Raw genomic sequence first — 16,357 nt, forward strand, 5'->3', positions numbered from 1 at the left:
CAGAATGGCTTGATATGCAGTTGGGAGAATGGCATCACCATAAATTCATTCTTAATCATTTATTGATTATTCAATTATTTGAGTTCTATACCACTTAATTTTATTTTATTTTAATCTCTAAGCGGTGTACAAAATTGAAGCAACACAGGCAACTTAAACAAAATATTACAAAAATACAGAGTTGCATAAATACAAAGATACTAATATATATATATATTTCATTATATTTCCTGACATACCTTCCCTCTCAACCTGCAGGTTCTCACCCAGGGTCCAACAAAATCCCAGCTCACCCACAAAAGTCTAAAACTGAGTTCCTGGAAGCAGTGGACATCACCCTAGTCTCTCACTCTAGACTTGCATTTTATGGGCAGGTGGGTGGTACTTCTTCAGGCTGCCCACAGCTGAGTCCCATTCAGCAGCACTCTCCACACCCAGTTCTAGGTGCAGCAAGTTTGCTGAGTTTCCCAGGGGATCCAAAGGATGGGGGAAGGTCCCTCCTCTCCACTCACAGCTTTTTCGTCACTCTCTGTCCCTCCTCCTTCTCCAGCTGCTTTTATAATCAATACGGCTGAACATTGCCAGCTGTATTCAAAAATAAAAATAATAAATAGGGGAGGGGAGGGGGTAAGGCTTTTATTCCTTTCTCTTCTAAAACCAAGCAACACTTCAGCATTAACAGATTGGGCAGCATGCCATAATTAAGATTTTTTAATACACACACTGCAAATACTTCCAAATGCAGTCAAAATACAATAACCCCAAAGGTAATGTGGTTATCATCTCCATAAAGTTTTCTTATCTTTGTCCATTTTGATACTTAAAGCTTTGGTTGGTCAGCTACAGACAAGCCAAGCATGAATCAGATCAACACTGAAGAACTGAGAGCAGACAGGATCAGATGTGTAACTAGCCCTCCCAGTGAGGTTCACATGCCCCAAACACTATGATCCTCCACCAATGGGTGTTTTAATCACCCAGGCCTTTTAAACTATATCAATTTCACAATCTGAGCCTCTCCTGATGGGAGAGAGGGGGGTGATGGGGTCTAAATACCTCCCCAGAGTCTGGAAATATTCTCTGCCTTCTCTCCTAAAGTTCAGTAGGAATACACAATGCTTGCTACCAACAAACGAATAGCTCTGTGTGGATAATCCTGCACTTTGGATAGATAACAGCAGCTCTAGAAAGACCTATCAAAATATATAGCGGGGGAAAGAAAGAGAGTTAGAAGCTGGTGCTGAGATTGGATATCCCTCATCATGCTTGTGGTTTATGACCTGCTGCCAAATAAATTCTCACATTATCTTTATTGCTGCATGATTAATAGTAATGAATTTCATTTGTTTTGAGAAAGTGCCAAAGGAAATAGTGTATGTCTGGCATAATGTCGCCCTCCACAGCTCCCTGAATTTCCTGGACAGGAGCGCCATTAAATGACATTAGCCACTCCTGCTTTATTGGCAAGCCAAGTTTTAAAGGAATGTTATTCATATATTTTAAAATACAGCCACATGGAGAACTCTATGCTGAAATGTCAAGTGAGGTTTATTATCTGCTAGGAAATACTGAAAATAAGATGGGTCAGGGTTATTTTCCAACAGCAAAACGTCATAGTATGCTTTGGAATAGCACAGTCAAAAATGCAGAGTGCCTTTAGTGACTGGGTAAAATGTGGCAGAGTCTGTCAAGACTAACAGACTTGTACCATATACAAGATTCTCCATAGTAATGATTAAGTGTTAAAGTACTTCTTTTACCAGGTAGCACCAAAAGACATGTGAACTGGTTAATGCCAACGCTACCTGAGTGAGTAGGATGTGCAGGGCTGGATCAGGGACAGCTGTGAAAGGGCTGCTTAACTTTTCTCATGTCCACGGTTCCTGTCTCAAGTGTCCTCTCCAAAATAAATAATATTTTCCCTGAAGCCAGGCTTCTTCTGGTATTTCAGCATGGCTGGTAGGGAATGAACTATTAATGAGACAGCCCACAGCATTTGTAGGGGAGAATTGGGTGGTTGGGGAAATGTTTGGGGAAAGGCTGCAGCAGAAGGCCTTGGGTTTGATCCCTGTCATCTCCATGCAGCTCTGTCAGAAACCCTGGCCAGCTGCGGCCAGGCACTGTAGGAAATACTGAGCTAGATGGATCAAATTATCTGACTTGTCATAAGGCAGCCACCAGCATTAGGAGGGAAATGCAAGGTTGGGAACGCGATGGACTTCTGCTCTACTCAGATCATGGCACAAGCATTTAAGGAGGGAATCAGCCAGGGAAGCAAATCCTGAGCAGGGAGACTAAGGGCTCCTACTCATGGAAAGTAAAAAAGATAAAGTCAAGCAGGAGATAGGTATGGCTGTGTAGAAGCCACCAGAAAACTTCCACACGCACCTTAAGTATGTTTTCAGTGCACTGGTGATTGTTTTAATCTCCCACTCAGCACAGATGTCATCTTCTGTTTCGGCGGTTTTGGGATCTAAGGAGAGAGAAATGGAAAGGTGGGAAAAACAACAACATTCATTATCCACCATGGACTTAAACTGATTTTCTGCACTGCCCACAGTGTCTTCCTGCTGCAACTTCACAATGGGATAGTGCTGCTCTGCTGCCCCTAGGGGCAAACAGATGCAATTGAAAGGATGGCAATGGTTACCATGCAAATTCTGCTGCTTTGCAGGATGAGAGGCGGGGTGGACTGATTTGACTGTTTCCTCATCTGTCTGGGCATTGCCAAAGAAAGATACTGGGCAAGAGGGGATCATGAATCTCTTCTTGAAGAGGCTGATAAAACCACAGTATTTCATTGCCAAATGAGCAAAATTACCACTATCTGGCATCAATGGTTTGCAGATGCTCAGCAACAAGGGGAAGTGCTGCCATCAGTTTGAGGATGCGAATCACAGAAATGTAGAGTTGGAAGGCACCCCATAGGTCATCTAGTCCAACCCCTGCAATGCTGGAATCTCAACAAGCGGTTCCCCAACCAATTTGAGACCATACCGAACCCTGCTTAGCTTTGCAAACTGCTTGCAGTTTTATTGCTGCACCAGAAAAGCAGGAGCAACATCATTTTGGGTGTGCAACATGCATATATGTGCCACACATACCAATTAAGGGCTTGTAAAACTTAACACAGACATAATAAATCACATAAGTGGAATCAGTCAGTCACTTTTGTGAAAACCCTACTGCCCTACCTCTCAATAAATAGGATGCAGTGCAATACCAAATTGTATAGTACTTGTGGGATATTGTGATACATGGGTAAACAAAGAAAACCCTGACCAGTGCCTTGGTCCTTGGAATGGTGAGGTTTACGTCATGAAAATCTGTATCTGATACACCAGCCTTCCCTAGCATGCTGCCCCAAACCCCAGTGTTGGTGGACTACAACTCTCATCATTCCAGACCACTGGCCATGATAACTGGGGCTCAAGGGATTTAGAGTTCAAAAACATATGGAGGGCACCAGACTAGGGAAGGCTGAATACAACCAGTATATGCACAGATATAGAAAGGGGTGTGTGGTTACACGTTACAGGGACTACACATGATTCAAGATTTTTTTAGAACTCATTTTAGGCAGACAATGGATTTAAGCAATATTGTGGTCTAATGAAAACACTTATCAGGCACTAAAGGGGCATGCATATAAATAACTGTTGAGTAGCGTAGATATGGATACAGATTTTTGTTAAAATGACTGCCCATAGCTGCTGGAAGCAAATGAAGCACTGTGCTTGGGGGATTACACTGCAGTAGTAGCAAAGCGTGCTCTCATCATGCCTCCGGCTTGATGGTCCAGCAGCCCCCACTGGCAGGGAATCCCTGGGAGCTGAGAGTGTGAAATACAAGCTCACTCTCCACATATGCCCTGCCTGTCATAATGACAGGCATTTTTTTCCTACTAATAATTATAGGTAGCATGGCTGCACTGTGTCGACTTATGTGAAATAGCTTGTGGGTGACTCACTTCTGGCAGACTGGCATGTGTACTTGTATGCTTGCCCAGCGCAGAAACCACGCTAGACTCATCTTTGCTAAAAACAAATAAAAAACAAAGATAGACACACACACACACTCTATAGCCACTACATCCAGCAGCTACATTTTGTTTGGATTGCAAAGGAGAAAATGAAGTTCTCACACAGTGCCGTATAATGGGACTTTGGCACAGCAGTGTGTCAGCAAATTATCCGCTGAGCTGCTTGACCCGGTAGACCTTAAGCTCACAACTTCAGAAACCTTTCGCCAGATAAGCACTCGTGCCAGACTGACATTTGCTGCTAGAAGGCAAGGAAATTCTGCTCATGAGGTTCCCACTGGCTTGCAAAACAGAAACATCTGCAAAGAGCCTCGGGAGACCTGCTAAGTAGCGTTCAAGAGCAAGGAGGATTGAGGCCAAATGACTTTATCTTGGCCAGTCATGATGAAGTATACGCAAAGGAAGGAGAGAAAACCTATATTTTAGTGGTGAATTTTAGCAGAGAGCTAAATACTTACCTAAATAAATTCAGTTAGCTTGTTTCAACTTATTGCACAATACACTCTAAAAAGCCAGAATGGGCTGGGCCGCTGTTGGCTTCTAGATGTCTAATTTAACTTTATTTTTCTCCTCCTTGCCTTTCGATGCCCTTGCATTCTGTGGTGTTCTTTCTTTTTGCCAGTTTATATCCTTGGAGCCTGTCCGTGGCTTCTTTATTTTTAAAGTTCTTCTCCACTGCAAAGTCAGGTTAGCTCTTCCAACCATGAATGTGGAAAAGTTTGGGGGCAATGCCAAATCTCAGTTAAAAGTGCCAAAATTTCAGAGAAATCTAATTTCATAAGCTCCAAACAGCTTCAAGGAAGTGTTATGAACTAGAGGAGCCAAAACAGGGGAAGCTCTCTTAAGAGACTTGCCATTTTGCCTGTAAGTCAGCTTTTCAGATTCACAAAACAGCCATATACAAGTAGAGGGAGAGAGAGAGAAATTACTCAAAGCTGCTGGAAAACACAACTATTTGTGTGTGTTTAAACCTATCCATTTCAAATAGATTTCTTCTTCTTGCTCCCAGTCTCATGGAATCTCCTAACAATCTCGTTTTCAGCACAGCCTGCCAGTCACCACACCTCAGAACAGATCTTCCCAATAGGCTGAGCACTTGGCTATTCTCATTCTCAAGCATTTCGGAAAACAAATAAAACCTGAAGTCATTGGGTGGATAGAAACTTAGTAAGAATTTCCTTACCCATGCTGGCTTCCATTGCCAACACAAACACTCACGCCATCACACAAATATATTGATTAAGGAACAAATCAGTGCTTTGAATGGGTAAACAAATATTAAGACCAAAACTAGCATTATTTTCGTGGTGTTTAATGGCACACAAAAAAATCACAGAATCCTGTTTTAAAACAGAGGATTGCAAACCAACAAGAAATATACTTGGTCCAAGAAATTCATTTCACACTTTGTGCATTGTAATATAAAAATGGGAATGCAAGTTTCTGATTCAGTATCAGTTTATCTATTAGATAAGGTATTACAAAAGATCCTGAGCCTTGAACTAGAATACTAGAATCCATAGCAGTATTATTTTATCTCTACCCTTTTTCTACACTCACCTTCCCCTCCAATCACTGTATGTTCTGAACCCAAACACCTCCTGGGTGGGTTGCTAACCCTTTATGCCTTGCCCTTCTCAGTAATACATGTAACACAAAGCTGTCTTAAATCAGCAATTTGTCCATTGTGCCCAGTATGTTCTACTCCATAGGTGTCAACTTTCGGAATTGAAAATAAGGGATCAGCAGCTTCACCTGTCCCTGGGACAGTCTACAGTATATCTAACAATCCAGGATAGCAGCAGGGAAACGGCGCTGGAATCAGGGAGTTTCCCGCAAAAAAAGGGAAAGTTGACAGCTATGTTCTACTCTGATGGCAGTGGCTCTCCAGGGACAAAGGCAGAAAAGGTATTTTGCATCACCTGCTAACTCTCAATTGGAGTTATTAGGGATGGAACCTGGTACCTTATACATGCAAAGCATGTGCTCTACCACCGAGCAATAGTCCTTGCTCTCAATGAAAGCACACTGAAGTCTTCCGATCTTCTCTTTTGGCCTCAGTGTTTTGCTGGGGGGGCAGGGGAGAGGTAAGGTGCAAATCTGTGTTGTGTTCCAAAATATGTGGAGGCTAGTCACTTGTGTCCACATATTAGTTCAGCTCAGGTGTTGAATAAGCCTCACAAGCCAAGGTTTAGCACCATGCTGTGGCTCTCAATTGAGCTATCTCTGTGTTATAGAGAGACAACTCTCTATAGTTACCATCTTTAGGGAGTGGTTAGATTATTGGTTTGGGTAGGAGAGACATAGCTACAGATTGAATTCCCTTCTCTTCTCTGCCTCGCAAATGTGCATTGATTCTATTTTTTATTTTATTTTTGAAATGCTGTTCAGTTTCTCTTGCACATGCACTTCCCCTTGTCAAGTTCTTCTCTTTTGGACTCATGCCTGAACCTCTATTTTCTATTTATCTGATTATCTAAAATTAAATGCTCACCTCTCTTGCCTGATTTAGATGCTAAGTCTGGGCACAGGGACTATCTATATGACTTTGGCACAGTACTTTCCACACTGCCACAGCAGCTCAGAGCCAATCGAAGGCAACCAAAGTTCTGTAAGCTCAGGCGCAGAAATGAGCTTCAAAGGCTTGATTATGTTTATCTCAAAGGCGAAAAGAGATTTAATAGCCCTTGCATATTTCTCCATCTGGAATTATAATCAACCTGGAGAAGACTTCCTGGCTTACCTATTTTGAAAGGCTGTGACTGGAAAAACTACAGCTAGATTAATAAAATCCACTCCATCCCAGGGTATTCCTTTTACCGAAAGGGTCCTCTACAGGAAGTGGGTTTTTGCTCCCCAGCTGTGGTTTTCAGAATGTAGCCTAAGAAGCAGCCCCTGTGCAAAAGAAATTAGAGTATTATCTGCATCCATTTACACAGGAGCATGCATTTTGAGGCTGCATCTACAGAAAATTATGCTGGGAGACAGGACTAATTTTTCCAGCCTCAGATAGGCTTGGAACTCATCTGAGTTAAGCAAACAGTCATTGGATTCCCTCCACAAAGTTTCCAAAACTAAAGGCCATATCTCCTGTGGGGCAGCGCCAAGAGCCAGTCAACAGGCTGCCCCCCCCCCAACCCAGTTTTATTTTTAAGTGTTTACGAGGCCGAAGTACAAACGTTCTTGAACAAGCCACCATGAAAGAACAAGCATTCAGGGGTTCCATTAAAGTAGTTAGGAAAGAGTGGACAAACTACTTCAGAACCAAACCTTTGACCAAATCACAGAGACCTAAGTCTTTCAAATGAGCATGCATATTTTCCCTGATGATCCCTTCCTAGCTGTGCTGTGATGAATGGCCACCTTCCAGCGCTTCCCTTCAGGCAGAAAAGAGACAGAAATGCCGCTTGGTCTAACTGGCACAAACACAGCCAGAGGGAATGCATAGCTTACAAATGTCTGCATAGCTGCAGCATGGAATAGCTTGAGTTTCCCTTTAAGGTTAACCTGAATAAGAAGCAATGATGGAAACCGATGGGGCACATAAACATGCATTAACCAATATTCTCACATTTCCTTACTGTCCCTTTGATCAATTTCACATGGGTAATTTAAAGCACTTTTTAGTCATACTTTAATACATGTGTGAAAGACAGAAACAAAAGGTTTTAATGCCCCCCCCCCTCTAGCTGTGTGTGTCTCCATGCAGAGAGGTGGATTTCCAATTACATACAGGCTTTCAGTGGTTGTATCATTGTGAGCAGTTTGATTTAAAGTTCATTTTCAGTCGTCCACTTGCCTTTCCTCCTCGTAGCACACATTTCAGAATACCTTTCTCTCTCCCTCCACCCTTCTCTCCTCTCCTCTCCTCTCCTCCCCTCCCCTCTCCTCTCCTCTCCTCTCACGTATATATGAGCATGCCTCTTTACAGAGATTGCTCTTCCATTAATGGACATGTCTCTTTGGTCACCATTAACAAGGATCATATTATAAAAAAATTCAAAAAATGTGCTACAAGAGAGGGTTTGGGGGAGTGAAAAGAAACACTGCTAGTTCGGGAAATAGAGCACAGCAGCAGAAATCACTATGATCCCTTGGTACTTACTTTATTTCCTCCTCTAAACACTGACCATGTAAAAGGAGAATGCATATATTATTTGCATGATGCATCAAGAGAGGCAGAAGAAAGGATAGTTGATTCTAAGACAGTAGCCAACCGCATGATTTGCATGTATTTGGCATTAAAAGAAAGTTTTTTTAAAAATAAATAAATCTGCAGCCAGGGCCGTCTCGAGCAGGTCGGGCGCCCTGGCGCTGAGGCACGGAGATCGCTCCGGCGCCCTCGCAGCGTGCGCCGCAGCACGGCTTCACCGCACAGCACCCCCCCTGCCGGCCCGGCACCCTGCGCCACCAGGACTACACCTAGAGCTGGGGCTGTCTGCAGCCTGATGAATCAGGGGGATTTTAAAAAAACTATTAATCTAACCGATTTATCAAATAAATATCATAGATACATGCCTTAGGGAACATGGCTCTTTTGAAGGTTTTTCCAGGTTCACTCAAGATGGATAGAGATTCCTTATCCAGCTCTGTTATATAATCCTAAAACTACCCACCTGCACTAACTAACATGACTGTGGAAGTCCACTCAGACAAAAAAGAATTGGAATTATGCAAGATTGTGTAAGCAAACAAACTGTGATTACAGAGTGTTTGAGACACTGAAATGATTAAACCAAATATATTATCTATTTATTTATTTATTTATTTATTTATCCATCCATCCATCTACTGTATACACATTCATACATTCATTCATACCTATATACACACACTCCGGTCATAAAGAGAGTACTTTAAACAAGGGCCATGCCAAATGTTTTATCTGTCTATACAAACCTACATCACTAAAGTTTATTATTTACTGATAATAAAAATATGAAGAAAGGGGATGTTTTCAGTTGATATGAAGAGAGTAAAATGGCCCCTAACTGGAAGATATAGAATTGAAGAAGTGCCTTGAAAACAGCATACAGACCTTATATTAGCTACCACACACAGCCATGCACTGGTAGGGAAGATAATTTTACTACACACTGGCAATAAAATCAAAGCAGATCACAGCTCAATGGCTCATTTTCCAGGTGGTATCAATGAATTGAGAAACAGTCACTTAGCAGCTAATTAACATATATATTAACAATTAGGAGTGTAGAAAATATTTTACACAAGCATAAAGAAATGAATCTATATCCATTACACCAGGGATTCTCAAACTTAAGATGGCTGAATATTTTGAGTCACAAAATGGTGGTGTGGGGGCAGAGCCAGAGCCAGTCATAAAATGGTGGCAGATGGAGACAGAATTTGACATAATTTGATAGAATTTACTGATTAAAAAAACAAACTGTTATCTAATCCAAATTTGGAAATTGTTAAATTCTTTGCCACAACATTTTCCTCATGGTTCGAAATTCCATAGTTCAGTTTTCCTCATGCCAAGTACAGACATTTGCTCTGGTGTCACTGCGATTCAGCCTCCCCATTTTAGGAAGAATTTGCTCATCCAGAGGCTCTAAGTGGAGGCAGCTTTTTCTTTTATATTTTCCGCTTTCCTCCACCATCCTGCACATCCCTCTCAAATGATTGTTTTCCTCTTGCAGTCACTTTTTCTTTGTACAACAGCTTTCTTCTCTTAGCTACTTCCTTTCTAGCTGTGGCTTATTTTATTAATAATAATATAATAACTGAAATGAAATATGAAGCATTTATCGTTCTAATTTCCTTCGACATCTCCTCTGCCCCTTCCCCCCAGAGGAGGGAGACCTATCTTCCTCCCCGTCCCCAAATTCCTCTGTATCCCAGTCACCTTTGCTCAGCATGCAAGGAGCTGCTATGGCATGGCCGTGGGGCAGGACAGGTGAGTTAGGAGGCACTGGGCAGGCTGTGACATCAAGAGAGAAATAGTGTATTGCACTGTACACTTAACAAGGTGCACCACACATCCATCAGGCAAATATTGTCTAGCCCTCCCCTTAGAAAAATGTGTTCCAAACATCTCACTGTCTTGTAAAAAGTTTTACTTTTTTATGTCAAACATTCAGCAAAGTTTCAGCTACAGTGACACTATTGTTTAACTCTTTTCTATCTTGTCCTGCTTCCCTGCTCATGTTACTGCCCTTCATTCTTACTCTTAACTCCCTGCATTCAACCTTGCTTCTCCTAAACAAAAAACTGAACCTACACAAAACACATTTTCTAAGCCACCTAGTATGTTTCTCAGAAGGTACCAGCCAATCTAATGTTGTGGTTTCTTGGCTCACTAGTGGTTTATGGATTCCGATTTGGAATGTTGGCTTAACCATGATGGAGGTGAAGACTGCTTAAAGCTGACTACAGAGCACAATAAAATGTCTTCCGCGTGCTCTAAGCTAAAAACAAGAGTTGTCTTTGTCAGAGTAAAACACTTGGTTTAAAAAAGAGGACACATTCATTGCCTTTATTCCTAAGCAAGACAGTGCTATCTAAATAGTTGAAGAACTGGACTTTCTAATTTAATTCATTACATGGCTGGTAATGCAATTTTACATGTCAACTCAAAAGTCCTTGTGTTCAGTGGGATTTACTCCCATGTAAGTGTGCACAGGATTTCAGCCTAAAACTTCTAAGCTACTGAAAGTCCATGGGATGCTTCCTTTATAAGACTGTGTTCTGTTCTGCGGCACATTGACAGTCCTCATTCCATGGCAAAACAACTGAAGGAACAGGTTCTTACGAGAATGAGCTGGATTATGACTCACTCCACATACTAAGCAACTGTCCTTCAAGCATACACCTGGTGAAGATGGCTGTAGAAAGGATTGCTTTTGTTTAGTTCCAAGGAAAAATTTACAGACTAGACACTGAACAAGGAAAGTCTCACAGGGAATAATAATTCTGCGTTTTGCAGCAGGGAAGCTGACACCAACTTTCAAAATCGCACAGGATATCTGCAGCAAGCCCTCTCACAGCTGCTGCTCATGCAACACTATCCACAGAGGGCTCCAGGTTCAAGCCACATCAACTGTATAGTGCTTCCTGTTTAATAAAGAAACGTCACTCCATAAACTCCTATGGCACTGTCACTTTCAATATTAGCCGTAGTTTGCTGAAACCTGATCCAGCTGCCATTTAAACTATATGTGAACCTGTCATGCTAACCACATCTGTTTCTAAATATAGGCCTGAAGTTGTGAGTAAAAATCTGTCTCATTTGCTCCCAGATTCTGACGTGAACAGTGGAAAAACTTGAAGAGGAGGTGGGTAGTCACTTTCCAGACCCCATAGTAATTATAGCACAGGTACACTGAAATGCAATACTGAACACAGGAAGCTGCTTTATTGCATGTCAGATCACTGGGTCTGTCTAGTCCAGTGTAATCTACTCCAGAGACAGGCAAACCTCAGGTTTGTGGAATCTACTTTGTTGGGTTGTGGGGTTTTTTTTACCAGAGCCCCGAGCTCTACGTCAGATGCAAAATGGCAGCTTTGGCATTGCCAATTTGCGATTTAGTACAAGTCACCCAGAGATCTACCAATTTACCTTCTAGCCACTCCTGATCAACTCTGACTGGTAGCAACTCCCTAGGTCTCTTTTGTTTGTGCTACTCATGTGACAAGATCTTCCCACATCCATGTAATGACCTATTCCTGCCACTTCTGGCTCTTCAACATCCCCAGGGCCCAATGTTAAAAACCATTGTCCATCATCTCAGACTCCTGCAAGGCCACTGAAACCTTCTATTTTCACATTTCCCACTCATCAGCAGATTCATGAGCCTCTGCTAAAGCAATCAGTATAATTTCCTAAACATCTGTATAGGATGTTGACACTGTCCATCAACTGAAGTCCTGAACCTTGCAACCTCTGATTTTTCCCCAGTGCAAAAGAAAGAACAATTATTTTGTGTCAAGTTATTGTGAAGTGACAGACCAGTATTTTTCTATTTCTCACTTTTAAAGCTTCTCTACTGACTGTATCTCCACCTACATCTTCCTTTATTTCCTCCTCTTGCCTTCTTCTCAGTTAAGGTCATCTGTTGTCAGCCTACTCTGCCTCCATCCTTGATGCTTTGCTATATCTTGAACTCCTTATCTCCATCAAAACACTTCCTTCCCAATACCTCCTTTGCACAGCTTTTCTTCTCTGGACCTCCACAATCAACATTACCTAAAACAGTCAGTAAGCCTTCAGTTTTAAAGAACCATTGGTCATAACAAATCCAGTTGAGACAGGGATAATCCAGTTGAGAGATACATTTTAGCATAGGTGATTCTCAGCACACTGAACCCCATTTGGGGTGCTAAAATTTTGTCTAATGTGCTGGGTTGCTAGGGCAAACATATTAACCTTATATGGCCGAACCTAAGCAGGTCTGAATCAGTACTTGGATGGGTGACCATATGGGAACCACATTTATGCTGCCTTGGGTCCCAGGGCAGAAGAAAGCAGGATGTAATTGTAGGAATTTTGCTAGATTTTTGTAAGGCTTCAAATAGAAAGAAAGGGATTTCAATACAAACAACACAATACAATACACAACACAAACACAGTTAAGCACAAAATGAGGAAGGAAACATGGAAAAGGAAATACTAAATCCAAAAGCTCAGAAGCCTGAGAACATGCATAGTTCTCAATTCAGGAATAAATACTAATACTAATTTCTTATTTATACCCCGCCCATCTGGCCGGGTTCCCCCAACCACTCTGGGCGGCTTCCAACAAAATATTAAAATACAGAAATCCATCAAACATTAAAAGCTTCCCTAAACAGGGCTGCCTTGAGATGCCTTCTAAAGGTCTGGTAATTGTTGTTCTCTTTGACCCCTTGTGGGAGGGCATTCCACAGGGTGGGTGCCACTACCGAGAAGGCCCTCTGCCTGGTTCCCTGTAACTTGGCTTCTCGTAGCGAGGGAACTGCCAGAAGGCCCTCGGCGCTGGACCTCAGTGTCCAGGCAGAACGATGGGAGAGGGGATCCAAAGGTTTGATTTGGGGAGGCAGACATATATGTAAACTTAAGCAGAAACCGTAGTGATTAATTTGCAAGTTAATAGATTTACATGATTTCTATGACTGAAAATTCCACTCCAGTGAGAGCTTCAAGCGATACTAAAATAAATAAATAAATCACCATTTCTTTTCACAGCAGATGGTCTCAGTTCCTCATTAAAAGCATCTACCATCACACTTGGTGTCAAAGAAAAACAGCAAACTGCTTTCTTCCAAATGTACTTACCCATTAAGATACTCAATAGCTTTTGAACTCTGGAGTTGACACCAACCACTCTATAGAGTCCTTGCTCATGGATCCCTAAGAGGGAGAACATATTTTATTTAAATTAGTAAAATGGTAAAAATAAATTTAATATTTATTTTAAAATAAAGTATCTTCAATAGTAACATGAATTAAATTGCCTTCACAGGTCCACATTCACTTTCAAGGCTGCTTGTTGGGGAGGAAATAGTTCACGGGGTTCCCCACCCCTTTAATGTATAGGTTTTCTACACAGGGGAGAAGTTCTGCATACCATCAGAGAGTTTCAAGAAGAATTTAGTCTCTCATATCAGTCAGCAGCAGGAGAATGTGAAGAATGGGACACATCCCATCAAGTTAAAATCTAATGGGGGTGAGGAGTGATCTCATGCACCCACAATCGTATAGGGGACATCTCAACTTTTTTAATAGTCACAAGTTTGGTTACATAGCTGAATAACAAAGATTCAGAGAATAGGCATTTCCTATTTAACATATTCATTTAATGAAGACCAATGTTGTTAAGACAATTTTTGTTAAGGACATCGGATACCTAGTTACAAGTAGGTAGCAGCCGTGTTGGTCTGTCGTAATCGAAACAAACAAACAAACAAAATACCTTCCAGTAGCACCTTAGAGACCAACTAAGTTTGTCATTGGTATGAGCTTTCGTGTGCATGCACATGTCTTCAGATACACTGAAACAGAAGTCACCAGACCCTTATATATAGTGAGAGGGTGGGGAGGGGTATTACTCAGAAGGGTGGTGGGAATGGTGATTGGCTGATAGGTGTGGTAAACCTGTTGACAACTGTTAACGACTGCAATTGGTCTTACAGGAAAAAGCAAGGGGTGAGATAGCTAAAAATAGCTTTATCGTGTATAATGAGATACCTGTGTATCAAATATGAATGTGGCCTTCTAGTAATACATTATTTAAACTATGGATTAACAAGTCCTTTAAAAACCTATAGAAGATTATGAATACATACAAATCTGGGAGCAGCAGATCAGAAAACATAACAAAGATGCATGTATATAAATAAGTAGGTTCTGGATCCTAGCAAGATACAAACAATCATGAAAATGTGTATGTAAAATAGGCAACTGTCAAAACTGAGCAAGCTAAGGATGGAGAGAAATCTAAGAAAGGCGACTTCTTTATACAAGTGCTAGAAAGGCTGATATTTGGGAACAGGACTTCAAACTATATGTATAAAGAAGAACATCTGGTGGTCCCCATTACCTCTTGTTTCAACAGCATGAATGCATTTCTTGACAATACTGAAGCCCATAATATCCAACTGGGCAGCTGAAATGAGAGAAAACAACTAAGAATATACAAGGTCATAAAATGGAAATAAAATACCAATGTTCTCAATAAAATATAAAATCAGATTTAAAGTGGATCCCAACACTCCACCAACACGTTCTTTTAAAATCTGGAAAAGGTAAAGGATCAGTCAAATGTTTCTGTTGTGCTTGCAACCAAAAAGTTCCTTCTCGACACCTGTAAGGTTATGGGACTGTTTCCAATATGCATGTTGATCACTCACACATGAACATCAAATACCACTTATAGAATTTTCATATCATCTCATAAAACTTACAGAACTTTCATATCACCTCATACCACCGAAAACTTTATGATATGCTGAATAACTGTGTGACAAAATATCAAGTGGAATTTGCACTTCAGGAAACCTTGTTGACATTGGTATTAAGTAATCAGATACAGTACTTTTAAAATGGCTCAAAAAAGACATAAATTATTCTCATGTAGCCCAGTAACCATGATTCATAATATGTAAAACTTGTAGTAGGACATGGAAAACAAGTAGACATTGTATTCAGGAGAGAAGTGAAAAGGGGATCTGGGTGGGAAAGTTTGCATTAAATCATAGTTAAACATTAACATGTCGTGCTAACCAGGCCAGTGATTATGGATGGTTCTACAAATTAGACTGGCTCCTTCAAGAAATTCCCATGTATCTCATGCTGTGTAAACATATTGAGGCTATTTACTTCCCTGTAAGGACACCAGATACACAGCTGGAGCTCTCTCTCTGTCATTTTCAAAACAAAAACTCCCACAGCTGATAAACAAACCACTTTTAAAACTGTAGCTGATCTTCTATTTATGAACAGTTGGAATACAAGGTAGAAAGACCACAAACAATCTTCTGTATTATTTCCATTTATATACCGGTAATTAATATATGTTGTTTATGAAGTCCCCCCCCCCATTATTACTACAATGAGAATTGGTTGTTCTCTGTCTCTCTCCACCCTCCCAAATAAATCACTGTTTACATTATTTAGGTTTTTTTTTAAGTATATTCTTGTTGTTCCTTTTATGTTGAATTTTATTGTATGGCTTCGGGCACCAGTCCCATTGGCAGACCAACTCTTGTGTTACAAGGATTTCTGCAAACAAGACATGAAGGCTGACAACATCAACCTTCCCCACCATGGTGGAATCCCTTGTAGATGAAAGGAGAGCCTAGAGACATATTTTTCCAAAGCGACGGAAGCCTACAGAAGCTTGGGGTGGGGGAATATCAATGTACAAATCCAGAATTAGCAGCCAATGACTAACAAGGGAGATCACAATGGTGTGCCTCTCCAAAGGTAAGCACATTTAATAATAATAATAATAATAATAATAATAATAATAATAATAATAAATAATTTTATTTATACCCCGCCCTCCCCAGTGAGAGACGGACTCAGGGCAGCTGACATCAATAGAATTACAATAAAACGTAAAAGAAAGAAAAACAATTGATTAAAATGCAGATTAAAATACAATTTAGATTTAAAATTGTTTTAAAATGCAGCCTCATTTTTAAATGGCCCAAATCAAACCCAAAGGCCAGGCGGAACAGCTCCGTCTTGCAGGCCCTGCATAAAGATGTCAAATCCCGCAGGGCCCTGGTCTCCTGTGAGAGAGCGTTCCACCAAGTCGGGGCCAATACTGAAAAGGCCCTGGCCCTAGTTTAATATTATGTGCCAAATTA

The 16,357-nt window shown here is 41.1% G+C and overlaps 1 protein-coding gene across 4 annotated transcripts in view; it reads right to left on the reverse strand.

Annotated features, from left to right (window-relative positions):
• Window positions 1-16,357, reverse strand: part of ARHGAP26 (Rho GTPase activating protein 26) — a 212,389-nt gene that overhangs the window by 80,087 nt on the left and 115,945 nt on the right. For all 4 annotated transcript variants that reach the window (XM_035105360.3, XM_088663139.1, XM_088663141.1 and 1 more), the window contains exons 13-15: window positions 14,584-14,649; window positions 13,320-13,394; window positions 2,389-2,473 (exon numbers count right to left, since the gene is read on the reverse strand). In XM_035105360.3, the coding sequence (XP_034961251.1) occupies window positions 2,389-2,473; window positions 13,320-13,394; window positions 14,584-14,649 (226 nt within the window). The remainder of the gene's footprint in view (window positions 1-2,388; window positions 2,474-13,319; window positions 13,395-14,583; window positions 14,650-16,357) is intronic.

This window comes from Zootoca vivipara, chromosome 2 (genome assembly GCF_965207765.1).
Source record: "Zootoca vivipara chromosome 2, rZooViv2.hap1.1, whole genome shotgun sequence".
NCBI lineage: Eukaryota > Metazoa > Chordata > Lepidosauria > Squamata > Lacertidae > Zootoca > Zootoca vivipara.